This window comes from Rhinopithecus bieti, unplaced genomic scaffold (genome assembly GCF_001698545.2).
Source record: "Rhinopithecus bieti isolate Rb0 unplaced genomic scaffold, ASM169854v2 scaffold_30918, whole genome shotgun sequence".
Taxonomy (NCBI): domain Eukaryota; kingdom Metazoa; phylum Chordata; class Mammalia; order Primates; family Cercopithecidae; genus Rhinopithecus; species Rhinopithecus bieti.
Window position 1 is genome coordinate 377,991 of NW_016813589.1, and position 27,848 is coordinate 405,838.

Genomic DNA, 27,848 nt, shown 5'->3' on the forward strand with positions numbered 1-27,848 from the left:
ATTTATTTTAAGACCATAAAACTAGACAACTGGCGTTTCTTTATTGCTTGCTTTTGAACTCATATTACTATTGGAGTTCTCAATTAGGCAGTTTGGGAATGAAAATTTCTAAATCTTGGGCTAAAGCCTGTTTTGGTAACAGCTTTATAGTCCTTATTTGAATTACATTAGTAGGCATGTGTACAATCTGTAACTTCTGAGATATTTGGCCCTTGAGACTTGCAGCGGCATTAAAAATATGACAGCTTCTAGGCTCTTGGTACTTATATACTTTTCTCTCTCTCTCTCTTTTGACAAGGCTGCTAAGAAAACACTGCAGTCTTCGGGTAGTTCACCTGTTCTCTTTACTGTGCAAGGTTCATAAAGGCAGGCACCATACCTGTCATGTTTGTCACTATATCTCCCATGCCAACCACAGTGTAATCCACATAATGAGCATTTCAAAGGCACAACATTTGGTAAAGAGATATGAATGAAGGTCTTACACGGAAGCAGTGGGGAACAGTAGAACCAGCTTAAGCATTAGATCTGGGTTCAAATTCCAGTTTTACTCATTATGTGATCTACAGCAAGTTGCTTGACAAACTTTAATTTTTACTGTTTTGTAAAATGGGAATAATACCTATTATATAAGGATTATAAGAATCTATAATCATTTATTAAAACTAGGGAGTGTTTAGTGTTTTCCTGGTACTGTGTTTCAAAATATGGGCTTTAAAAATTGAGTGAAATACAATTCCTGCCCTTAATAAATTTCCACATACGATAGTAAGGCAAGTCAAAAAATATTACGGAAATTTTATGGGTTTTCAAGGTCGGCAGGGATGATGTGTTTGAGGGAATTAGAAAAGGAGGTGGTATATGAAAAAGCCCTTAAGGGATATTTAGGATCTCAACAGTTTAAATGGGTAGGCATATCCAAGGTAAACAAAGAGAACATAAGCAGGAAGGTAAAAAGGTACTGAGTGTGACTGAAAAAGGGCCAGTTACTCCTGGTTGAACTGTAAGGTTCACACAGGAAAGTACAGATACGTCAGAAATGTATGATGGGGCCATATTAGTGGTGACAGGTTCTTTCTTTAATCCAGTAGACAGTGAGAAACGCTGATTTGGGTCTATGGCATAATAGGAAGTAGTATGCCACATGCTGCGTGTGGGAGTTGTGCAGGAGAGATTGGAAAGTGCATGTGTCTAAGACTGGGAAGACCAGTTTGGAGAGGCTATTGCACTGTTTTAAGTAAGAGATAATAAAGCCCTGCACCAGGTGGGGAGCAGAAGGAACGCAGAGAAGACGCAGGAGAGGCACATTTCAGAGAGAATCCAGCATGAAATGGATGTCCCACACAAGACAGAGAGATGCAGGTAACCGGAGCCATTTACACTAACGGGTAAATCTCGGGAAACCGCTGGTTTAGGCTACCGGCCAGTTATAGGTTTGAGGTGCTCGTCGCTGCCACCTTCCCTTTTTTATACTCCTCTTTTTTTCATGGCCGCCTCCACTTCTCTCCATCTCTCCCGCGCTAGTAACTGAGCTTTCAGTCATCGACCTGACCCTGCGTTTTCCCTCACGCTCCAATTCTGCTTCCTATAACTGCCTCCCACTGTACTCTCACAGTCAGGATGACCACGGGTCAGGCCCTGGGGCTGTGGGACACTCCACCCGCCAGGTCCCCTATCGCCTTCGCCTAGGCAGCTGCCATGCTTGCGCCCCCACGGCTCTAGGGCCAATAGGCAGGCCCTACTGCTGGGACTCGAACGGCTATTGGTTGGCCGAGCCGTGGTGAGAGATGGTGCGGTGCCTGTTCTTGGCCCTGCAGAGAGCTGTGGGCGGTTGTTAAGGCGACCGTTCGTGACGTAGCGCCGTCAGGCCGAGCAGCCCCCAGGCGATTGGCTAGACAATCGAACGATCCTCTTTTATTGGTCGAAGGCTCGTCCGGCTCCACGCGTGCGTAAGGCTAGGGTTCCTTCCGCTCCGTGTCTCCGTTGACTGGAGACGGGCGGAGCACCGGTGCCGGGGTTCGGTGGCCTCTAGTGAGATCTGGAGGTGAGGCGGGTGGTGGCCAAGAAGCGGGGCCGGGGCGGCGGGGAGCGGGGCGAGATGAGTGGGAGTGGGGTTTGGGCTATTTTGGTGGCAATTCTGGAGCTTCCCTCGGCCCTGGGAAGTGGCTGCCGGCAGCTCCTGCGGACCTGGAGGGTGCTGCGGTTGCACTTTGTGGTGTGGCGGCCCGGACCCGCGGGGACTGCAAGGAATGTCCTTGAGGCCCGGCAGGCCGAGCGGCGACCGGCACCAGTGTCGGAGGAACCCAGGGTCCCGAACTGGGCTTGAGAGGCGGGCGGCGGTCTGGCCTCTTGGTGACTGCGGTCATCATCTGTGGACCCGCGGGGCGTAGCCGCGTTCATCGGCCCTGTTCAGAGTAAGCAGTGCTGGCTGCATGGTCGCGATAATCGGGGCGGAAAGGGTGTCAGGCAGGGTGACCTCGGAGGCCCCTGGATTCGAGAAATACTAGGGGTCTGTGGGGCTTCTGGGTTGTCAGCTCGCAGGGCAGACGGGAGAAGCGCGGCTGCTGGATCCGGGCATTCACGCCCAGGAGCTGCTGTTCGTTCGCGCCTTTCTTTTACGTGACGGGAAAGATCTCTGTAAATGCTGCTGACTAACTTAGAGCCATAAAGAACCGTGGATTGGTGTAGATGTGTCCGGTTATTTACAGGAGAACGGCTTGAGAGGATGCGGAACCCAACGTGGGGATTCGCACAAGGACTCAAAAGATTCTTCTTCTTTTTTTTTTTTTTTTGATAAGGGGCGTAGTCTCTTTGGTGCTGATGTTGTTTTAGGAAAAATGTACCTTGTAGAAAGAAATATAGAAGAGTTAATTTCTGCAGTAGGAGGAGGTCGATGTACTCCATTCTTAAGTAGTCGTTTGAAATATTTCAGGATTTGAGGATATGCCTTCTTAGACATGGTCCTGCAGAGTCGTAGGAAACATTTAATTCTGGGCTATACTAAATGTGCATGATTTCGGCGTCCCACAAGGTAGAGAATGTACTTTTTGTTTACTTATGAATTTATTTTCGTCTCCATGCAATGAAAGGCATTTTGCAATTTAGAGATAATCTAGCAAAGGCCTGGACAGTACTTTGGGCATAGACTGGATTTTGCAGGCCTGCTTTGTTGTGGTGTTCTTCCAGAACTTATGATAAACTTGGTGGTCAAGACAAATGGGAATTAGTAACATGAAGGTTAAACAAAATTGCACATAGGTTACAGCATTAACATGAAAATTGTCAGGTGTTTGGGATAAACATTTCAAGATAAGTCTGTGAGTATGCCTAGCATCCACACACTCTTTGTATTATTCCTTTATGGTCTAGTTTCTAGACCATAGATAGCCACATTATGGAATCACGTGGTCTACTTAGGTTGACCCATGTGAAATTGCCAGTATTTAAAATTCAGCTAACCTACAAAATAGCAGTTTCGTATGATTCCATTTAATACTTACCTTTGTCAGAGAACTTTGGAGCTCTAGCTTCGTAAGTGAATGAAGAGAAGAGATATGACTTAAAACAGCATGTAATAGAATGTGAGCTAATTGGGTATAGAATCCAGGTTTCCCGATTGCCAGTGCAAGATTTTTTTTTTTTTTTTTCTTTCTTTCTTTCTGGAATACCAGCTTGAACAGCAGAATGCTAGATCCTGTTGGGATTGAAAATGACTGCCATATAAGACGCAGTTCTTGCCTTCAAAGAGACAAAATGTACACATTTAATTAATTTGAGAACACTATAAGATAGTATATAATCAAATACTGGAATGTCAATGCAGGCGGAGTGCTGAGTAGGAGGAAGTAGGATGCCGAAACATCCTTTTCTGCAGTTGGTCGTGGTAGGTGGTTTCTGTAGCAGATTGGATTGACATTTAAGCATTATCCATTCTTTTAAAGAATCTGTAAAACGTTTGCAGCATACTTTTTAGTCTGAATAAGTAAGGCATACCTTGCCTATTTGTTTTGTTTATTTAAGTGAAATTAATTTTTATTGCAGTGTTGCATAAATACTGTCAACTCAATTTGCAGGAGCTATCCTGTAGCCTGCTTGTTCCAATTGCAACTGCTGATGAAGGTGGAAGATTGGATTCTATGGCATGTAAATGCTTTGCATAATCACAGGGCAATGGGGAGGATGTTCATGAGAAATGAGATTGTTTATAATTATGGTTGCTTTTGACACACCCTTATAAGATTGCTCAGTTTGTTTCCAAATAGGTGGGGTTTTCTGTGTTTAGGGATGGCTGACAGGGTCATGTGTAATTTTTTTCCTTGAATATGCAAAGATGACTTTACACCTAGGAAAAAAGTCCCAGAATTACAATGCCACCATAAAATCTTTTGAGGGAATACATAATGTGTCTAATGTATAATTATGGGTTTATGATGTTAAACCAATTTGTTCACAAGTTAGTGTTCCTACAGGGTTGCAGCTAAGATTTTAATTCAAATGAATTAACTTTTTAATAATAATGAATCTGATTGACATAATGAGGAAAAATCTGAGCTGAAGTGTTTTTTTGCAGGGAAAGAGGGTTAGAAATAATTTTGACCTAATTTTGAAACACATAGTTAATTTACTTTCTGGAACTTCGATGCTAGTTGATCCTGTAGAACAATTGGTAGAGTTGTGTTTTAAATGTAAGAAAGAAATTGTGTGATAGAATACCATCATGAAAATCTAGCCTTTTACTTTTAGTGAGTCTTTTGGTTATAATTAAGTAGGGTTCTTATCTAAGATTTGATTAAAGATTTCCAATATTTTAAGTCCAAGTACCTGCTAATTTAATAGAAAGTATTTTGTTGCTGTTGTACATTTTCCAGGATAGTTCCAAGTTGACTGTCTCTAATCTGAAGATCTGAAATCTGAAATGCTCCAAAATCTGAAATTTCTTGAGCACCAACCTGACATTCAAAGGAAATGCTCATTGCAGCCTTTGGAATTTGGATTTTGGATTTTGGATTAGGGGTGCTAAGCTAGTAAATGTAATGCAGATATTACAAAATTCGAAAACATCCCAAATCTGAAACGCTTCTCAAATCTGAAACGCTTCTCGTCCCAAGCATTTTGGATAAGGGATACTCAACCTGTATGTAAAATGTTTCTCCTTCCCATACTCCATTAATATGTTCCCTGAATGCTCTACATTTAGCCTTAAACTAGAGGGCATGGGTTACATCCATATCTAGGTGCCTTTAAAAAAAGTCATCTTTAGGTCTGTTTCAAGATGTGTCATAAAACACATGCTACTATAGTTTAAGAATTTAAGCCAGCATTTGTTGAGCAATGCTATGTGTGAGTGCAAGGTGCTGGAGGGTAAATTGATGAATCAGACTCAGGGTGGAAGGTTGAAAAAGCATGAGTAAACACAGGCAGGTACACGCCACATTTATATTCCTTTAGGTACCTACAGCTTTTTAAAACTGTGACCCACAGTAGGAAATACATGTTAATTTAAAAGCCAGACACACACTTACGTATGTATAGTTTCTTGAAACCTAGTTTTAAGAAATAATACCTACCCATACTACCTGGCTTACCCAACAGCTATTTTTTATAATATTGTTTTCTATTTAATTTTATTTAAAAATGTTTGTTCTGGCTGGGCGCGGTGGCTCACGCCTGTAATCCCAGCACTTTGGGAGGCCGAGGCGGGCGGATCACAAGGTCAGGAGATCGAGACCACGGTGAAACCCCGTCTCTACTAAAATACAAAAGATTAGCCGGGCGCGGTGGCAGGCGCCTGTAGTCCCAGCTACCCGGGAGGCTGAGGCAGGAGAATGGCTTGAACCCAGGAGGCGGAGCTTGCAGTGAGCCGAGATCGCGCCACTGCACTCCAGCCTGGTGGACAGAGCGGGACTCCGTCTCAAAAAAAAAAAAAAAAAATGTTTGTTCTTATTGATGAAATTGATGTCATGATCTAATTGATCCAGTTGTTGTGGATCAACGGTTTGAAAACTATTCAGCTAGTGGTGTAGTATGTCTGAAATGTAGAGAACATGGAGTGATGCAGTGAGAGATGACACTTGATATTTGCTTTGGTTCCTTAAAGCTACTCTTCTTTTTTTTCTGTCTTTCCCCTAACCCTTTATAAATAGATAAGTGCTTTGTTTCACTTACTTGATTGCCTTTTTATAGTCTGTCTTCAACAGATGAATCACTTTCTTAGTTATTACTAAATGTGAGATTCATTTGAATTCTTGCTAGAGTGGCAGTTAATGAGCTTACTTTTAAGTCTTTTGGTTGATTTTTGCAGGTTACTAATATGCTTTATCACAGGCATTAATTTTAGTGAAAGAAGTAAGACTTGCAGGTTTATTTGTGGAGACCAATGGTAATACAAGATTTTTTTCAAAATCAGAATATCAGAATTATTATTTAGCAAACAGGAAATTTAGTCATGGTAGTCACTAGATGAAAATCTTGTATATGTTCTATTGGGAATTTTTTTGAATGCTATATACAGATACTTCAGCCAGTCATCCTCTTCTACTGTTCTAGCTTTTCATTAGTTGTGAAAGTTGGGAGCTTTTCACGTCTAATGCTTTTCTACTGGTCTTCTAGCACTATTGTTGATGATTCTGCTAGAAGAAAAGCAGCCACCACAGCAAAATTCTTACCCTGTTTTATTAATGTAGAAACATCTATCAGAAAAGACTTTTTTTCTGTTGACAGCAATGTTAGGAAGGTTTTATTAAACATCCTTTTGCTAGTGACATTCTGCCATGTTTTATGGAATGAAAAAGTACAAGAGGTCCCTGCCCTTGAGGATCTTATAAACTAACATGATTTATAGCAGGACACTCAACAAGTAGATTCTTTGGTGTTTACCTTTTGTGTAATCAGAATGTAGATGATCAAGAAGATACTTAACATGCATTTTATATCTAGGTAATTAGAAAATGTGAATAGCTGTTTCTCACTTGTGTTTTCTGCTTGATTGCTCTTCTACTTGCAAGGCTCAGGTAATAAGGTTGAGCTACTTACCTGGTTTGATCTTAAATGTTTGAATTCATACAAATTTTAAGAAATGGCTGCTTTAAAGTTGGTTGCCAGTGAGTAGTAAAGGATTTATTGTTTGAGTGAAGAAGTAATAACATAGTTCTCTTAATTTTATAATTATTTTCCAGAATTATAAAGAATAGTATCAAATAGTCATATGTATAGGACACTGTGCATACAAAGCAGGGTTTATAGCATACTTTTCCTTAAAATCTTTTCCTAAAACTACAGTGAGCTGTATAGCACACTTTTCCTTAAAATCTTTTCCTAAAAATACAATGAGCTGTATACTAAGTGTTCACACTTGATATTCCTTCCAGGATCCACGGATTCTGTATCTACAATGTTGTCAAGACTTTTTCGAATGCATGGCCTCTTTGTGGCCTCCCATCCCTGGGAAGTCATAGTGGGGACAGTGACACTGACCATCTGCATGATGTCCATGAACATGTTTACTGGTAACAGTAAGATCTGTGGTTGGAATTATGAATGTCCAAAGTTTGAAGAGGTTAGTGAAGTTAATTTGATATTGACTAAAGTAAATTACATTTTCAATTTCTAAAGAGCCCTTAAGCCCTTATATGGGACCACATAATTTTTTAAAAGTTATGGAGAAAACTTTTTTTTTTTTTTTTTTTTTTTTGAGAGGGTGGTCTCCGGCCTGCGGGCCCAGGCTTGAGTTCAAGCTGGCACGCATCTCGCTCACTGCAAGCTCCGCCCCTCCTGCGGTTTTCCACGCCCATATCTCCTGCCTCAGCCTCCCGAGTAGCTGGGATTACAGGGCGGCCCCTGCCACCCACCGGCCTAATTTTTTGCTTTATTTTTAATAGAGACGAGGTTTCACTGCTGCTTAGCCATGGCATGGTCTCGATCTCCTGACCTTCATTGGATTCCACCCGCCTTGGCCTCCCAAAAGTGCTGGGATTTTTTTTTTTTTTTTTTTTGTTTTTTTTTTTTTTTTTTTTTTTTTTTTTTTTTTTTTTTTTTTTTTTTTTTTTTTTTTTTTTTTTTTTTTTTTTTTTTTTTTTTTTTTTTTTTTTCTTTTTTTTTTTTTTCCAGGGCGCTGAGGCCACGCGCTCCCGGCCGAGTAGAATCTAGTATGGCTTAGGAACTACCTCAAAATTTCTGTTTATATGCGAATGCACTGCGAAATTACAATATTTTGCTTTCTCTTCAATGAGTGTAATTGACTTTATTTGAGAAATACATCTTTTATAAGTAACTAATAGTCAAAAATGAGTGTGGGCCAGGTGTAGTGACTCATGCCTGTAATCCCAACACTTTTGGCGGCCAAAGCAGGAGAATTGTTTGAGCCCAGGAGTTCAAGACCAGCCTGGGCAACCCGGGCAACATAGTAAGACCCAGTCTTTAAAAAAATTAAAGGCTGGGCGCGGTGGCTCACACCTGTAATCCCAGCACTTTGGGAGGCCAAGGCAGGTGGATCACGAGGTCAGGAGATCAAGACCATCCTGGCTAACACGGTGAAACCCATGTCGCTACTAAAAAATACAAAAAGTTAGCCGTACATGGTGGCGGGCGCCTGTAATCCCAGCTACTCAAGAGGCTGAGGCAGGAGAATGGCGTGAACCAGGGAGGCGGAGCTTGCAGTAAGCCGAGATCGCACCACTGCACTCCAGCCTGGGCAACAGAGCAAGACTCCATCTCAAAAACAAAAACAAAAAACTTAAAAAATTATCTGGATGTAGTAGCATGCACCTGTAGTCCTGCTACTTTGGAGGCCATGGCAGGAGGATCCCTTGAACCTGGGAGGTTGAGGCTGCAGTGAGCTGTGATTGCAGCACTGTACTCCAGCCTGGGTAACAGCATGTAACCCTGTCTCAAAAAAAAAATTGCAGTGATGTATTGGCTTACCACAGTGGTTTGATTAAAAGTTGGATTTAATTTTTGGTATGCATGTTTGATATTTTTATTGGACTTATAGTGTGCTTACATTTATGTTCTCATGACAATATATAAATGAATTGCACATGCAAAATAAAAATTATTAGTTTTGATTTCTTATTTTAAAAGTCAGAGCTATTGGAATTTCCTTTTCTTTCTCTCCTATTAGGATGTTTTGAGCAGTGACATTATAATTCTGACAATAACACGATGCATAGCAATCCTGTATATTTACTTCCAGTTCCAGAATTTACGTCAACTTGGATCAAAATATATTTTGGGTAATAGTTTTACATGTTTAACTTCTGGTGTCATTAAATTTTTGATGTGCTGTAGAAATAAACCTGTTCATTCAAATCATGTATTTGGAAATATGTGTGTTGCTGAAAGTGTGCTACATGCATTTAATAGTTTCCTTATTATTGGCAATTAGACATTCTGAAATTTGAGACCTTAATAATTTGGAGAAAACTAGTATTATCTCAGAATACTGTTTGAGACTGTTATTATTTGTGTAGTAAAGGATAAAGGTTTTCAGTATTGAATTTTGTCATTTTAGGTATTGCTGGCCTCTTCACAATTTTCTCAAGCTTTGTATTCAGTACAGTTGTCATTCACTTCTTAGACAAAGAATTGACAGGCTTGAAGTAAGTATTTAAAACCTAAATATACTTTCTGTCAACATACATTTTAAAACTTTTCTTCTCCATGCTGCAAAGGCACATTTTCAAAAGTTAAGAAAATAAGGGGAATTTTTTTGTATAATTTTACTATTAGCTAATTTTCATAACTAGTAACATTTTGGCATATATCCTTTTCTACTGTTTTTATACTTAAAGAAAATATCTGACATCATATATATTGTTTTATAATTTCTTTATGCATAATAATAGTTTATCAACATCTTTCCCTGTCCCTTTTTTTTTGAGACGGAGTTTTGCTCTTGTCACCCAGTCTGGAGTGTAATGGCACGATCCTCGCTCACTGCAACCTCCACCTCCTGGGTTCAAGCAGTTCTCCTGCCTCAGCCTCCTGAGTAGCTGGGATTACAGGCACCTGCCACCATGCCCATCTAATTTTTGTATTTTTAGTAGAGACTGTTTTTCGCCATGTTGGTCAGGCTGGTCTCCAACTCCTGACCTCAAGTGATCTGTCTGCCTTGGCCTCCCAAAGTGCTAGGATTATGGACGTGAGCCATTGTGCCCGGCCTCCATGTCCTTAATGTTAAACTAAATTGTTTGTAACGGCTATATGTATTCTCTTCTGTCTAAACATCTTGTAGTTTATTAATCATCTAATGTTGGACTGTTAGGTTATTTAATTTTTTTCATTAATAACAACTCTGTGATGAATGTTTTGTAACTACATTTTGTTCATATTCATAATCATTTTCTTCAGATACATTCCTAGGAGTGAGACAGTGGTTTTACTTTTTTTTTTTTTAAGAGCTTTTTAGTGCTATCATTGCCAATTTAGTTTCCAGAGAGTTTGTTTAGTTTATCCTTCCACAGGTAGTGATTAATGAAAATTTTTATATATTCCACTTTTTTTCCCTAATGGTAATCCAAGGAGGTACTTTTTACCAAGGATGATCTTTTGATACAAAATTATCAAAAGGTGTTTAAATGTAAATATACTTAAATTTTAACATTAAAATATTTTAACAAATATTTTGAGCAACTGTTATGTTTAGCTTTGAGGATGCCGAAGAAATATAGGGTATACCTTTTTGTCTGCAGAAAGGTACACATACTACAGGATCATACAATATAGAGGGGGAAAGTTTTTGTTCTAAGAAGAATTTTTTTTAAATCATACTTTTTCTCATTAAATTTATCTGATGATTTTGTTCTTTTCCAGTGAAGCTTTGCCTTTTTTTCTCCTTCTGATTGACCTTTCCAGAGCAAGTGCATTAGCAAAGTTTGCCCTCAGTTCCAACTCACAGGTAAGTATTATTTATAAGATAGGAATGTGAATAGTATTCCTTTTTTCAGTTTACATTAATAGGAAGGATTAATAGAGTTTCTTCATAGTTCAAGATTTAAGAATTGCACAAAGTTTTAAGTTTAATTCTCAAGTCCCAAGACGGGTCTCCATAGGTGCCCCAGGAACAGTCCCCTCTATCTAACAACTCAATTATGATTCTGTAGCTACTGGAATTTGGAATTGCCTCCATTTTTCTTTTTGAAAGTTTTCAGAAATTATGGTAAAAATTTTTGGGTAAATAAGAGTGTTTTCCTAGTGAAACACATCAGAGAGCAGAACAGGATCTAATGGACGAGAACCCCAGGGTTGGTTGATTGATTGATTGATTTGAGATGTAGTCTCACTCTGTCGCCCAGGCTGGAGTGCAGTGGCGAGATCTTGGCTCACTGCAACCTTCTCCTCCTGGCTTCAAGGGATTCTTCTGCCTCAGCCACCCGAGTAGCTGGGATTACAGGTGTGCACCACCATCCCCGGCTAATTTTTGTGTTTTTAGTAGAGACGGAGTTTTGCCATGTTGGCCGGGCTGGTCTTTAATTCCTGACCTCAAGTGATCCACCCACCTCGGCCTCCCGAAGTGCTGGGATTACAGATGTGAGCCACCGTGCCTGGTCAGACTTATTTTTAAATCCCTTAAATTAACACTGGTGTTATTTCCTATTTTAAGTTTCTTCTTAATGTTCATTAATCACTTTGAAGAACCTAACCTTTTTAACAATATTATATCAGAGCATCTTGAGTATAAAATAGTACACAATTCTGCCCTGATTATTTATTGATAATGTGTATGATCATTTGAACATGTTAACAAGGAAATGAGTTTGGTTTTATTAATACTAATATGATCTCATAAAAAATTTGCAACTAAGCTTCTGCCATGGTAGGCAAAAATATAGAATGTTGTAGGATTTAATTATGTGGGATTTAAATGACAGAGTTAATGCACGACCTCAAAGGAATATTCCTAAGAAATATCTTATTCAGTGGAAAGGGAATCAGGGCACTATACGTTCTTTTTTAAAAATTTGGCTGGGCGCAGTGGCTCACCCCTGTAATCCCAGCACTTCGGGAGGCTGAGGCAGGCAGATCACCTGAGGTCAGGAGTTCGAGATCAGCCTGGTCAATGTGGTGAAACCCTGTCTCTACTAAAAATACAAAAATGAGCTGGGCATGGTGGTGGGTGCCTGTAATCCCAGCTACTCGGGAGGCTGAGGCAGGAGAATCGCTTGGACCCACGAGGCGGAGGTTGCAGTGAACCAAGATCGAGCTATTGCACGTTGCACTCCAGCCTGGGAAACAAAGTGAGACTCCATTTCAAAACAGAAAAAAAAAATTCATTTTTAAATCCGTCATATTACCATTATACTTTCTATCTTGAATACCTGTTAGTTTTATCATATTGTATATTTTACTCTTTGAATAGTAATTTGATATTAATATAAGCCATAGGATGCTCTAACATTTAGAAAAGTTATTTTGTCCCTTGCCCTCATTGATATGTTTGATCTGTTTTAGGATGAAGTAAGGGAAAATATTGCTCGTGGAATGGCAATTTTAGGTCCAACGTTTACCCTCGATGCTCTTGTTGAATGTCTTGTGATTGGAGTTGGTACCATGTCAGGTTTGTAGGCAATTTTTGCCATATTTTAAAATAGGTATGTCACTAAAGAGGAAAAAGAACATCTTGGATTTGTATTATTTATTGTTAAATTCTGACTTTTAAATTACTCTTAAAATTTTTTATTATATTTGTGATATTTTTGTTCATTTGCTTTCTTTTGTTTGGTTTTTTAACCAACATTACGTTCCAAGGTTGGTCTGCAAGACACCTTCCAGGCCCTGCTATTACTTAGACTCAAGTGGTGACTTGGTTTTTTGTGTTTTAATTATCTGTATGGAGAAAAGAGTCAGGAATTGGACAGATCTGAGTAAGATTCACCTAATAAGGTGATTGGAAATATTTAATCCAATAGTAAGCAGTACATCTCAACAAGCACCCAGCATTAGCTTCAACACGTTTCTTCATTCTTAATTTGGATAGTAGAGAATTAGATATTAATATCAAACATAGGACTTCATTATGTAGAATAAAAATTACAGCCTGGCATGGAAATTTGCCAGAAGGAATATATTATGCTGTGTGAAGGTCTCCTAATCATTAGGACTATATTTTATGGCTTTCTCATAAAGACCATACTTAGTTAACTACTGTGTATTTCCTGGTACCTTAGAGCCCTCAATGAGATGCCTCATTCTTTCAGAAGTAAATTATCTAACTTTTAAGGGTGTAAATTATTGTCGTTAGTTTAGGCCTTTTCAGTGGATAGTATTTTAAAAATGTAATATTGCTTCTAACTTTCTGAGAGTAAATTATTATTTAGTTATTTCTTCTTTTATTCAACAAAGATTTTATTTAGCAGATAAAATATTTTTTAATTTTAAAAATTTACTTACCTTAAAATTTACTTTTGGGAGTACAATTTTATGAGTTTTGATAATGACATAGTCATGTAACCACCACTACACTCAAGAAAAAGTGTTGATAAGGTGAAAATGTACTTGTATGATTTTATTCAAGCAAAAGAATATGTGAGAAGAGAATTTGCCAGGAAGTAATAGTTGGGCCATGAAACCATGGGGTTATTTATTGAAATAATAATGATGTGAAAAGCAGTTGGGCGATGAGTTTTGTCATGATATGGTCAGAGAAGTAGACAAAGGAAGTGATTAGATTTGTGGTTGGAGAAGGCAGTGAGACATTTACAGCTATACAGAAATGGTGTAATTAGAGATTTGGGTTAGGGTAGAAAAGGACAGATTTAACACATAGTAACTTGGAAGTAACCCTTTGAAAAAGCCCGTACAAAAAGTAGAAAGTCTTAGCTTCTTGGATACATGTGGATTGGTGCTGTTTCTTTGTGTATAGAGAGACTTATCTGGGGACACAGTAAGGAAGAATGCCTGGAGAGCATATGGCAACAAGATGAGTGAATATTGTGCAGAGAGAAATAGTAGATAGTCAAGTCATGAAAGCATTGGTCAAGTATGGTTTTGATGGCCTCAAGTTTGTAAAGATATTCAGTTACCATTTAAAATGTAGTTTGATTTATAATGCTTTTGTTATTGTGATTGTGTAGCCTCTTGAATTTCCACATTTGAGGGTAATTGTGGAATTTAAAAAAATACAATATATGCTTGTTCTAGTCAGTCAAATGATATCTTAAAATTTAGGAAATAAAATACAACTTTGAGTTTTGTGAGCAGTTTTATAGGACAATTTAAATTTATGTTTCAAAGCATTGTTATGTTTGACATCAGAAATATGTTTTATATTATGCTCAAGTTTATTTGTAAAGTGAGAGAGAAAGATTTGGTGGTAATCTAAGGTCTCTTCTAGCCTCTATAATTTGGTTGTTTTCTATTTGAGATTACCAAATGATACCTTAAGCATTTTGTAGTGGAATATGTTTGTTAATTTTTAATCTTGAGTTGCCATTTTGTATTATATCATTTTCCAAACAGATCAATGAAATAACCAAAATTATAAGAACTTCAGTAGCCATCATAGAGGTTATATTGAAATTAGAGTTTGTTGGTACACAAAAAATAATTATTTTGATCTTATATCAGGACTGGCATAACTGGCAGGATATTCCACTTATATAAAAAATCCTTGGTTAATTGGCAAATTGCTTTTCTCCTAACAAGTGGGATTAGATCAATAGTGTAACTGGGGTTTTGCTCCATTAGAGTAGCCTGCGCTCTCCTTATTTCATAACAAGGCACTACTGCTTGACAAAAAGGAATTGGAAACACATATGTTTATGTTGTGTATTAAACACTACCATTCTGCCTGGCATTATGATACTGGGGACATGGGAGAAGGCAAGAGCTTTGCCCTTGAGGGACTTAGAGAGTTCTGTAGTTATTCCTGCTGTTCCCTAAGGCTTGGCATCACCTCTGAGTTGCTAATTCTATTTCCAGTAAATGGCAAGGAGCTTAATGTATTGATATTTTCATGTATTTGTCTACCTGCAGGAAGACAAATATATCCTTGTGATACATGCAGCATCAAAAATACATACACTTAACTAGTTATATCTTTAATTTTTCTCTAACCAGGGGTTCGTCAGCTTGAAATTATGTGCTGCTTTGGCTGCATGTCAGTTCTTGCCAACTACTTCGTGTTCATGACTTTCTTCCCAGCTTGTGTGTCCTTGGTATTAGAGGTAAGACCAGTTCTTACATATGGCACTAGTAGAAGAGTAGTATTTCTGCTTACATCAGTTTACCTGAACAGAATCAATACCTTCTAATGTCACACTGACTTAATTTGTAGCTTTCTCGGGAAAGCCGCGAGGGTCGTCCAATTTGGCAGCTCAGCCATTTTGCCCGAGTTTTAGAAGAAGAAGAAAATAAGCCAAACCCTGTAACTCAGAGGGTCAAGATGATTATGGTAATGACATAGTTTTCTTCTCCTTTTAGTATCCTCACTTCCAATCTCATTCTTTTTAAGATTTATTATTTTCTACAATTTTTGGCCCATTCAATGATATTGCACCCCCTTCTTCCTTTTTTTCTTAATGTGTTCATTTCTTTGAGGCTCCTGGTCTTTATTAGCCCCTCTCTCCTAAACAAACTTTTTAAGTTCCTCCACCTTATCTCCCTTTGAAAGCCTGTTCTTTGGGATGTTTTCAGTAGTTCAGGGGGGTCACTACTTTATTTAGTTGCATAGCAAACTTGGGGCTTTTTTTTTCATGGTAAGAGGAAGCTATGAGAGATAATGGCTGGTTGTCTGTTTGCTAGGGATAAGACATTTAAGTTCTGTTGATATGCAGAGGACACATTATTTTTAAAATTTTATTTCAGTCTCTAGGCTTGGTTCTTGTTCATGCTCACAGTCGCTGGATAGCTGATCCTTCTCCTCAAAACAGTACAGCAGATACTTCTAAGGTTTCTTTAGGACTGGATGAAAATGTGTCTAAGAGAATTGAACCAAGTGTTTCCCTCTGGCAATTTTATCTCTCTAAGTAAGTTAACTGAAATCTACTTTGTGATATATTAATCATAGTACTCTATGCTAATACAAGTTTAGATTGTATCCTTTACGTTTCTGAATAATATTTTAATTTGCTTTATTTTATTTAGAATGATCAGCATGGATATTGAACAAGTTATTACCCTAAGTTTAGCTCTCCTTCTGGCTGTCAAGTACATCTTCTTTGAACAAGCAGAGACAGAATCTACACTCTCGTTAAAAAACCCTATCACATCTCCTGTAGTGACACAAAAGAAAGTCCCAGACAACTGTTGTAGACGTGAACCTGTGCTGGTCAGAAATAACCAGAAATGTGATTCAATAGAGGAAGAGACAGGGGTAAACCGAGAAAGAAAAGGTAACTTGTTATTCTCTTCACTTTCAGTCCTTCATTGCTTCTTCAAAAAGTAGTCTGTTTTCAAAATTATGTGCCGTGTTGTGAGATTTCTTTTGATCTCTTGAACAGTTGAGGTTATAAAACCCTTGGTGGCTGAAACAGATACCCCAAACAAAGCTACATTTGTAGTTGGTAACTCCTCCTTACTTGATACTTCATCAGTACTGGTGACACAGGAACCTGAAATTGAACTTCCCGGGGAACCTCGGCCTAACGAAGAATGTCTACAGATACTTGGGAATGCAGAGGTGAGGACGATACATAAACTCCAACGTGGCATTTTTCATTACAAAGGAGCTTTTTCAAGGAAGAAAAATCTAGTATCTGCTGAACACTACAGCTAAGTTCTGGGCACCATGTAACATAACTAACAGATACTATCTTCTTTCTTTATTTCCCACAATCTTGAGAGGTAGGTAGAATTATCTGTTTTTTAGATGAGAACGTTGAGGCTCCAGTATGTTTAATTTCCCCGAGTAGTACATCTAGGAAATGGTAAAGCTCATAGCAGGGTCCAAGATTTTCTGACTCCAGAGTCAAAACTCTTTCTAGTTTATTACTGTTTATCATAGAGATGAGCGACTGCTGTATTCTCATAGGTGTGTTGAGGCCTAGAAAGAGTTTAACACAGAGACAAGTTTCAAAGATAGAAGAAAGTTTTTGTTTTATTTTGTAAGCTTGTAAACTTTTGTAAGAAAGTTTTGTTTTATTTTGTAAGCTTGCTTTTGTTTTTGAGATTTGAACAGGGTCTTCTACCTACATGACCATATCAATCTACTCATGCTTTCATGCAAATAATCATGTTCCATCCATGTCTGCTTAATATGGTTAATTCTTTCTTTTAAATATATTTTAATACATTTATTGGTAAAATGTAATTTTTCACCAGTTTTATTGAGGTATACTTGACAAATGAAATTTTATTTTATTATTATTATTATTTTGGGAGACAGAGTGTCACTCTGTCACCCAGGCTGGAGTATAGTGGCACCATCTTGGCTCACTGCAACCTCCACCTCCCAGGTTCAAGTGATTCTTGTGTATCAGCTGGGATCCCGAGTAACTGGGATTACAGGCATGTGCCACCATGTCTGGCTAGTTTTTGTATTTATAGCAGACATGGGGTTTCACCATGTTGGCCAGGCTGGTCTCAAACTCCTGGCCTCAAGTGGTCTGCCTGCCATGGCCTCCCAAAGTGCTGGGATTACAGGCATGAGCCACTGCACACCCGGCCTACATTCTTTAATCATATACTTTTTAGCTGAACTTAGTCATTGTTCTTTAAACACAGTTCCCAACTCTGGGTTTCTATTGTTTTTGTCATCTGACGTGCCTCCCCATCTCCAGGTGCTCACACCTTCAGGGCAAATGCTAGCACCTATGAAATCTATCTCAATTCTGCCAAACAGAAGTAACCTTTCTTTTCTGAAGCATCCTTTATATAGAGACTGCATTTTTAATGGCAGTTGTACTTTGTTGCTTATATCATATTTAGATGAATATCTCCATTATTAGAAATCAGGCTCTTAGAAGGCTAAGTCCATGTCTTGAGAAGGCTTTGGATTTCATAGGTGCTCAGTAAACTTTAAGAGAATGAATGAATTTGCACTGACAATACATAAACCAGCTAATGTTTATCTTACTATTCTTTTGAAAAATTAGACTAATATTAGTGTTTGCAGAGATCCTTGAATAAACCCACAGGTAGTAGTCACAAAAGTGAATTACTGGTGCCAGTTTTGTGGAGAGTGGTGATTGTGAATGTGTGTGTATATATGTGTGTATGCATATGTTTGTATATCACCACCACAAGCAGAGTCAAGAGACAGCTAATAAACTAAGAGAAAATATTGGCAATTTATATTTAAAGGCTAAAGGGCTAATCTGTAATATATAAAGAGCTCCTGCAAATTGATGAGACTAAATTTTTATCTCATTTTTTAAAAGCAGATAATATAATCAGTCTATTGTCAGGAAAAAAGTACATATGGCTCTTAAAAATGTGAGAAGGTGATTAACTTCATCCTAAGAGAAATGCAAATTAAAATTATACTTGAGATATTTTCACTCATCAGATTGGCAATAATCCCAAAGTTTAATAACATACTCTATTGAGGTTGTCGGGAGAAGTCTTTTCTTGTTTTTTTTTTTTTTGTTGTTGTTGTTTGTTTCTTTTGAGAAGGAGTTTTGCTGTTGTTGCCCAGGCTGGAGTGCAATGGCGTGATCTTGGCTCACCGCAACCTCTGCCTCCCAGGTTCAATTGATTCTCCTGTCTCAGCCTCCCAAGTAGATGGGGTTACAGGCATGCGCCACCATGCCTGGCTAATTTTTTATTTTTAGTAGAGACGGGGTTTCTCCATGTTTGTCAGGCTGGTCTCGAACTCTGGACCTCAGGTGATCTGCCCGTCTTGGCCTCCCAAGGTGCTGGGATTATAGGCATGAGCCACTGCCCCCAACCTGGAAAGGTCTTTTCTTACGTTGGTGGTGAGAAGGCAATTGGACAGTGTTAATTCAAATTAATAAATTTGTAAAAAGTATAAACATTTATAAGATTATAAATGTTCATACCCTTTGGCCCAACACTTGTGTGAATTTATACCCATATATGTGCGTGTGTGTATGTGTGTGTGTGTGTGTATATATATATATGTGTGTGTGTGTGTGTGTGTGTGTATTTATAATCATGCATAAAAATCTCTGGGTGGATACACAATAAAACAGTGGTACCTATTTATGTGTAGGTAGCAAAGAACTGGGCAGATGGTAGACAGAGATGGGATGAAGACTTTTTGTTATATCTCTTTTAATATTTAGTTTTTAAACCATGTGCATATCTTGCCTGTTCAGGATATTAAAAATAGAAAGTTTACTAGAGTTTAAACAATAGCGGTTACATCTGACACACACTTGAAACCTTGCTAAATTCACATTTATTTTTCTTTTTATGGTGTATTAGCGCAAGCCTGTCTTTGTATTGTAAAATCTAATGATATGGTATTTATGTTATTTTTGTTTGGCATTTTTTGTATTAAAATGAATTGTTATTTTGCGGAGGTATCTTTTTTTTTTTTTTTTTTTGATATGGAGTCTTACTCTGTCGCCCAGGCTGGAGTGCAGTGGCCGGATCTCAGCTCACTGCAAGCTCCGCCTCCCGGGTTTACGCCATTCTCCTGCCTCAGCCTCCCGAGTAGCTGGGACTACAGGCGCCCGTCACCTCGCCTGGCTAGTTTTTTGTATTTTTTAGTAGAGACGGGGTTTCACCGTGTTAGCCAGGATGGTCTCGATCTCCTGACCTCGTGATCCGCCCGTCTCGGCTTCCCAAAGTGCTGGGATTACAGGCTTGAGCCACCGCGCCCGGCCCCGGAGGTATCTTTTATTTAAAAACTACAGTGATTTAATTTAAAAATTACATTATTTTAACTTAGCATTGTTTATATTAAATGGTTTATAACATGAAATACAGTCCTTCAAGCCTTCTGTTTCATCTCTCTCTCTAAACCCAATTTCATTTTTTTCTCCATTTCTTTAGAAAGGTGCAAAATTCCTTAGTGATGCTGAGATCATCCAGTTAGTGAATGCTAAGCATATCCCAGCCTACAAGTTGGAAACTCTGATGGAAACTCATGAGCGTGGTGTATCTATTCGCCGACAGTTACTTTCCAAAAAGCTTTCAGAACCTTCTTCTCTGCAGTACCTACCTTACAGGGATTATAATTACTCCTTGGTATGTTGTTTTCTTGATTAAGAGAAGTTTGCTTTGTATGTTTTTAATTTTTTTCTTTTCTTGATTAGTTTCATGTATGTACATAGTTTTATAAAACATTTTCCTTTTAAATCATTTTACCCTAATTTTTTATTCTGCTTATGATGTAGGTCATAGAAATTAAAATATTTTCCTGTTTTATAGTCATTACTCAAAGATTTTAGTATTTTAAACACTTTTAAAGGTAAATTAAAATTTTGTTTAAAAGAATACATACAGGCCGGGCGCGGTGGCTCAAGCCTGTAATCCCAGCACTTTGGGAGGCCGAGACGGGCGGATCACGAGGTCAGGAGATCGAGACCATCCTGGCTAACACGGTGAAACCCCGTCTCTACTAAAAAATACAAAAAACTAGCTGGGCGAGGTGGCGGGCGCCTGTAGTCCCAGCTACTCGGGAGGTTGAGGCAGGAGAATGGCGTAAACCCGGGAGGCGGAGCTTGCAGTGAGCTGAGATCCGGCCACTGCACTCCAGCCTGGGCGACAGAGCGAGACTCCGTCTCAAAAAAAAAAAAAAAAAGAATACATACATACTAAAGGATTATGTTTGAAGATAGTTATTAATGACAAGTTGAGATGAGTTTTTGTGCATTTTACTATATAGATTTTCATTTGGTGCCTGACTTTACCTTGTAGGTGATGGGAGCTTGTTGTGAGAATGTTATTGGATATATGCCCATCCCTGTTGGAGTAGCAGGACCCCTTTGCTTGGATGGAAAAGAATTTCAGGTTCCAATGGCAACAACAGAAGGTTGTCTTGTGGCCAGCACCAATAGAGGCTGCAGAGCAATAGATGTAAGTTGGCATTTATATATTTGCCAGTTTTAAAATACATCATGGGCAAGACAATGAGAAGAGTTTTAAGGACAATTAGTTGATACCTTTTAGGTCAAGCATGAGCATTTTTGGGTAACATGTGCTTGCTTCTCTAACATATACTGTGTAGCTTGGTGGAGGTGCCAGCAGCCGAGTCCTTGCAGATGGGATGACTCGTGGCCCAGTTGTGCGTCTTCCACGTGCTTGTGACTCTGCAGAAGTGAAAGCCTGGCTTGAAACATCTGAAGGGTTCGCAGTGATAAAGGAGGCATTTGACAGCACTAGCAGGTGTGTGAGTGGATTTGTATGTACATTTATGTCTATTTGTTTATTTTAGAACCAGTGTCATTTTCTGTGATTACCAAACATAATTGTTAACATATTACCTCCTTAAGAGCACACAACAGAATATCAACTTTAAAGCCATTCATTTAAAATGAGTAATATTTATGCTTGGTTGGGGGGAAGAAAAAGAATCTTGATTCAAATGAATAGCTCCACAGAGGTAAATTAGTAAGAAAAAAAAGTGTGAGCTAGTAATTTTGATTAGACTGTTACTTTGCCTAGGAGAGAACTGTCTTAGAAAAAAAGATTTTCCAAATAGGAGAGAAGTATTAGTATAATAGACTTACTTTAAATAAAGAAAATTAAATTTATAAAGTAGCACAATCAATACAAATGATAACCACAATATAGTTCAAGCTAACACATTTGTTTTTATGTGAACTGTGTAAGTTTATTAAGAAATAATTGTGACGGCGCGGTGGCTTATTCCTGTAAGCCCAACACTTTGGGAGGCCAAGGCAGGCAGATCACTTGAGGCCAGGAGTTCGAGACCAGCCTGACTGACATGGCGAAACCCTGTTTCTACTCAAAATACAAAAATTGGTTGGGCATGGTGGCCCGCGCCTGTAATCCCAGCTACTCAGGAGACTGAGGCAGGAGAATTTCTTGAACCTGGGAGGTGGATGTTGCAGTGAGCTGAGATCATGCCATTGCACTCCAGCCTGGGTGACAGAGTGAGACTCCATCTCAGAAAAATAAATACATAAAGAATAAAATACAATCTTTGCATCTTTATTTATAGATTTGCACGTCTACAGAAACTTCATACAAGTATAGCTGGACGCAACCTTTATATCCGTTTCCAGTCCAGGTCAGGGGATGCCATGGGGATGAACATGATTTCAAAGGTAAGTGTAGGCAGAGTATCTGAAAGTACTTTATTAAAAGGTAAATATTGATTGCTATAACTCATGTTATATCAATCAGGCATTTGTTGATTGGTATTCCTTACATTTGATAGATTTAATTTAGACTTGGCATTACACATATCCTGAGTTTACTCAGGACTGGGAACAGTCTTAGTGTTGACATTTCAAAACTTTATCTAGTCAAGAGACCACCTTTGAAGCTGACCTCTTCCAGAGACTTCAAGATTCGTCTTTAAGAACACCAATATAATCCCAGTACTTTGGGAGGCCAAGGCAAGGAGATTGCTTGGGGTCTGGAGTTTAAGACCAGCCTGGGCAACATAGTGAGATGCCATCCCTACAAGCAATAAAAAAAAAAACAGCTGGGCATAGTGGCACATACCTGTGGTCCTCTTTACACGGTAGGCTGAGGCGGGAAGTTAGCTTGAGCCTAGGAGCTTGAGGCTAGCTTGGGCAATGTAGAAAGACCCTGACTCTGTTCATCCATCTGTCTGTCTGCCCGTCCATTCGTCTGTCCGTTTTCAATTTAGGATATTTTCTACTTATGTGGGGTTTACAGCCTAATAAACCTATCAAAAGTCAAGGAGCATTGCCAATAAACAGTATGGCAGTTGAACAACTTAAAAATAGAATTACCATATGATCCAGCAGTTGCACTTCTGGGCATATACCCAAAAGAACTGAAAGCAGTTCTCAAAAAGATATTTGTACACCTATGTTTGTAGCAGCATTTTTCATAATAGCCATGAACTGGAATCAACCTAAGTGTTCATTCTTGGATGAATGGACAACAAATTAGATGTGTGTGTGTGTGTGTGTGTGTGTGTGTGTGTGTGTGTGTCTATGTCTATATAAAATGGAATATTACTCAGCTTTAAAAAGGAAGGAAATTATAGCACATGATACAACATGGATAAACATTGATGACTGTATGCTAAATGAAATAAACCAGTCACAAAAAGACAAATACTGTATCATTCCACTTGAATGAGGTGTCCAGAATAGTCAAATTCATAGAGACAGAAAGTAGAATGGTGGTTATCATGGGTTTAGGGAAGGGGAAAATGGGTGGTTGTTATTTAGTAAGTACACAGTTCTTGTTTTATGAGATGAAAAGAGTTCTGGGAGCAAAGACATTGAACCGGCCCAAATGCCCATCAATGATAGACTGGATAAAGAAAATGTGGCACATACACACCGTAGAATACTACGCAGCCATAAAAAAGGAATGAGATCATGTCCTTTGCAGGGACATGGATGAGCCTGGAAGCCATCATCCTCAGCAAACTAACTCAGGAACAGAAAACCAAACACCACACCTTCTCACTTGTAAGTGGGAGTTGAACAGTGAGAACACACGAACACAGGGAGGGGAACAACACACACCGAGGCATGTCGGGGTGTTGGGGGCAAGGGGAAGAGCATTAGCACAAATACCTAATGCATGTGGGGCTTAAAACCTATATGACAGGTTGATGGGTGCAGCAAACCACCATGGCACATGTATTCCTATGTAACAAACCTGCACGTTCTGTACATATATCCCAGAACTTAAAAAAAAGAGTGCCGGGTATTTGTTGCTTGGCAGTGTGAATATACTTACCACTGTATACCTAAAAATGGGTAGGATGGTAAATTTTATGTGTTTTACCACAATAAAATTATTTTTTAAATTGCCAATAAGTATGTTTTGGGTTATTGAGGTATGAGTGGTTAATTGAATTAATTCTATTTAATTGGAAGTCATTGGAAAGCTTATTTGTATTTTATGTAATAAAGCTCAGCGACTTTCCACCTCACAAGATCGACTCTTATGACCCACTTCTCTTTACAGACTACATTACTTGGGATTTTAGGTAACAGCCGAATAACTAGAAGATGGAATTTATTACTCATTCCCCAGTGACATATAAATATGAGTATCCTTATTGAGTATTTTTAACATTATCATTTTTTATCTACATCCTATTCAACAATAAGAACTTGGTTACAAAGAACTTGGTTTTCTTACCGAGAAAGAAACACATTAGGAATCTATACCTGACCAAGAAAGTAATTGTGATGGTTAATAAAACAGCTGTTACTTTTGTGCTCAGTTTCTTTGAAGTATAGTTATTACACTTAGAAATATATCATAGATACAAATAAATTCTTCTCATAAGGATGAATATTTCATGCATTTTAATATGTGTGTGTTTTGGGTTCTTGTTAACAGGGTACAGAGAAAGCACTTTCAAAACTTCATGAGTATTTCCCTGAAATGCAGATTCTAGCTGTTAGTGGTAACTATTGTACTGATAAGAAACCTGCTGCTATAAACTGGATAGAGGGAAGAGGAAAATCTGTTGTTTGTGAAGCTGTCATTCCAGCCAAGGTTGTCAGAGAAGTGAGTGACTGGATGGATAACTTATCTTTTTTATTTTGTAATCTTTAATTGTATTTAAAACTAGGGTAAAGGAGTATTAACATTTTAAATAAAGTTAAATATATGGGACAGTGTTTCCATCAAAGATGACTGTTGTACCTTGCCACCTGTCTATGTGTATCTAATCCATAGGAACAAACTTTACTGATTTTTTTTTAATTATTATTTTTTAATGGAGGACAGAACTTGAATGGGGCCACATCTAAACTTTGTTTTCTGGAGGTGCAGAAAGATAGATTTGAGTAACATTCCCCTGAACCTTCTGGAGGAACATCTAAATGTACAGAGCTCTGTTTCCTAGGTATTAAAGACTACCACAGAGGCTATGATTGAGGTCAACATTAACAAGAATTTAGTGGGCTCTGCCATGGCTGGGAGCATAGGAGGCTACAACGCCCATGCAGCAAACATTGTCACCGCCATCTACATTGCCTGTGGACAGGTGAGCTCTCCAGCCTCCACTTCTCTTTTTACATCTTTCTGAGTGAAAGAAATATATTGTAGATTTTTTCTTTTCTTTTTTTCAGGATGCAGCACAGAACGTTGGTAGTTCAAACTGTATTACTTTAATGGAAGCAAGTGGCCCCACAAATGAAGATTTATATATCAGCTGCACCATGCCGTCTATAGAGATAGGAACGGTGGGCGGTGGGACCAACCTGCTACCTCAGCAAGCCTGTTTGCAGGTATGATGTATCAGGCATAGAGTCCACACGCCTAGTTCCGACTCTGGGTTTCTCTTTCTAGCTGAGACTATGTATCACTCACCTCTGTATTTTAATTGGTCTTTTCAAAACTCTTTTGTCATATCAGCCTAATCCATTGTGTCCAAATAAGCATGTTTCAGCTTATGCTTAGATAAGAAAGTAGATGAAGAGAGCAAATGAATGTTCATCTACTGAGTAAAGGGTACTGCCGGTCAGGCTGTGAATATGATGTTAGCTATGGTATGTTAGCACTGTCAGTCGTGGCTGTCAAGTCTTGGAAAGTTAGTACTTCCAGTGGAGTCTAGTTCTATTCTGATGCCATTTATAGTTGCCCTGTTTTTAGTAGATTGAGTAAGAAATTGTTCATGATTTTAAGGGTGAATCTTGCTGTGTCTCTCTCTGGCTACAGATGCTAGGTGTTCAAGGAGCATGCAAAGATAATCCTGGGGAAAATGCCCGGCAGCTTGCCCGAATTGTGTGTGGGACCGTAATGGCTGGGGAATTGTCACTTATGGCAGCATTGGCAGCAGGGCATCTTGTCAAAAGTCACATGATTCACAACAGGTAATACCCAAAGATATATTTAACATGTTTTCCCTATATTTAAAAAAATATGCAGTGTAAAAACTTACTACCCAGCTACTGTAGTCCCAAGTTAAAATTCTACATTCCTGATATTTATATATTGCTACTTTGTCATTTTCTACCATAGGTCGAAGATCAATTTACAAGACCTCCAAGGAACTTGCACTAAGAAGACAGCTTGAATAGCTTGACAGTTCTGAACTGGAACACGCGCATTGGGTTGAAAGGACTAACATAAAATCTGTGAATTAAAAAAGCTCAATGCATTGGCTTGTTGAGGATGAATAGATGTGATCACTGAGACAACCACTTGGTTTTTGACTCTTTCAGAGAGGTCTCAGGTTCTTTCCATGCAGATTCCTCAGATCTGAACACAGTTTAGTGCTTTACATGCTGTGCTCTTTGGAAAGATTTCAGCAAGAATATTGTACGTTAAAGCATCAAAGATGTTAATCTACAGCTCACCTCTGAAGGCAAATACAAGCTGGGAAAAAAGTTTTGATGAAATTCTTGAAGTTCATGGTGATCAGTGCAATTGACTTTCTCCCTCACCCCTGCCGATTGAAAATGGATTTTAAAATTATACTGTAGCTGATGAAACTCCTGATTTTGTAGTTAATTTATTAAGTCTGGGATGTAGAACTTCAAGAAGCAAGAGCTAAGTTCATATTTGTAAATTAATTCTTCATTTGGTGCTGGTCTATTTTGATTTTGGGGGGTAATCAGCATTATTCTTCAGAAGGGGACCTGTTTTCTTCAAGGGAAGAAACACTTATTCCCACACTACAGAATAATGTGTTAAACGTGCTAAATAGTTCTGTCAGGAAAACAAATCACTGCATTTATCTCCGCAGGCTATTTGTTCAGAGAGGCCTTTTGTTTAAATATAAATGTTTGTCTAGATTGGCTGTAACATGTCTTTCAGCATTAGGCTTTTAAGAAACACAAGGTTTTGTATTCATTACTAAAGATATCAGAGCTTTTAATGTTGCTTAGATGAGGGTGAGTGTCAAATGCAAGCAAGACTGGGACCTTAGAAATCAATAGAGAAACACAGTTTTGAAAGAAAAATACCATTTCTCTAAGCCAACTTTAAAATTGCTTAAAAGACATTTTATTTAGTTGAAAAATCTAGTTTTTTTTTTGTAAACTGTATCAAATCTGTATATGTTGTAATAAAGCTTCTTATGCTAGTTTATTAGAAGTGTTCAAGAAATAAAAATCAACTTGTGTACTGATAAAATACTCTAGCTTGGGCCAGAGAAGATAATGTTCTTTAAGGTTGTCCAGGAAACCCTGGCTTGCTTGCGGAGCCTAATGAAAGGGAAAGTCGACTTTCAGAGCCAGTGAAGGAGCCACGTGAATGGCCTAGTTCCTGTGGCCAGGAGGTTGGTGACTGAAACATTTACAGAGGGCTCTTTGATGGACCCATGAACGCTCTTAGCTTCCTCAGGGGATCAGCAGAGTTATTGAATCTTAATTTTTTTTTAATGTACAAGTTTTGTATAAATAATAAAGAACTCCTTATTTTGTATTACATCTAATGCTTCAAGTGTTGGTCTTGGAAAGCTGATGATGTCTCTTACAGAAGATGGACTCTGAAGAACATTCCAGTAAACCACAGCAGCATGGAGAGCCTCTTAGTGATTGCGTCTGCAGTGTTATTGTGGAAGATTTACCTTTTCTGTTGTACGTAAAGCTTAAATTGTTTTTGTTGTGACTTTTTAGCCAGTGACTCTTTTTCTGAGCTTTTCATGGAAGTGGCAGTGAAAAATATGTTGAGTGTTCATTTTAGGACTGTAATTAATATCTTGCTAAATTAATGTTTTGTACAATTACTATATTGTATACATTTTGTTATAGAATACTTTTTTTCTAGTTTTAGTAAATAATGAAAAGGAAGTTAATACCAATAAGTGTAAGCAGTAACCTTTTTTTCTTTGGATTAATCCTAGCCCTGCCTGAGGTCTGGAA

General features: G+C 38.4%; 1 protein-coding gene across 2 annotated transcripts; it reads left to right on the forward strand.

The window, feature by feature from the left end:
• The first annotated feature begins 1,911 nt into the window (after positions 1–1,911).
• Positions 1,912–27,787, forward strand: HMGCR (3-hydroxy-3-methylglutaryl-CoA reductase). 2 transcript variants are annotated; one of them, XM_017848722.1, is made up of 20 exons: positions 1,912–2,044; positions 7,368–7,555; positions 9,119–9,230; positions 9,509–9,596; positions 10,810–10,894; positions 12,448–12,553; positions 15,055–15,161; positions 15,272–15,388; positions 15,802–15,962; positions 16,081–16,328; positions 16,437–16,615; positions 19,897–20,091; positions 20,764–20,922; positions 21,074–21,231; positions 22,031–22,136; positions 24,373–24,543; positions 24,884–25,024; positions 25,110–25,268; positions 25,699–25,853; positions 26,002–27,787. In XM_017848722.1, the coding sequence occupies exons 2-20, from the start codon at positions 7,391–7,393 to the stop codon at positions 26,054–26,056; spliced, it is 2,667 nt and encodes an 888-aa protein (XP_017704211.1). In that variant the 5' UTR covers positions 1,912–2,044; positions 7,368–7,390; the 3' UTR covers positions 26,057–27,787. The 2 variants fall into 2 exon arrangements, with proteins under 2 accessions (XP_017704211.1, XP_017704212.1); XM_017848723.1 differs by lacking the exon at positions 1,912–2,044 and adding an exon at positions 2,334–2,414.
• The last annotated feature ends 61 nt before the right edge of the window (positions 27,788–27,848 follow it).

What these genes read in the sequence shown, in the direction of transcription:
- HMGCR (XM_017848722.1), top strand. Translation starts at nt 7,391, where the DNA reads ATGTTGTCAAGACTTTTTCGAATGCATGGCCTCTTTGTGGCCTCCCAT. An exon ending in GGATGAACATGATTTCAAAG is followed by an intron (nt 22,137 to 24,372) that starts GTAAGTGTAGGC and finishes TCTTGTTAACAG; the next exon opens with GGTACAGAGAAAGCACTTTC. An exon ending in AGTCACATGATTCACAACAG is followed by an intron (nt 25,854 to 26,001) that starts GTAATACCCAAA and finishes TTTCTACCATAG; the next exon opens with GTCGAAGATCAATTTACAAG.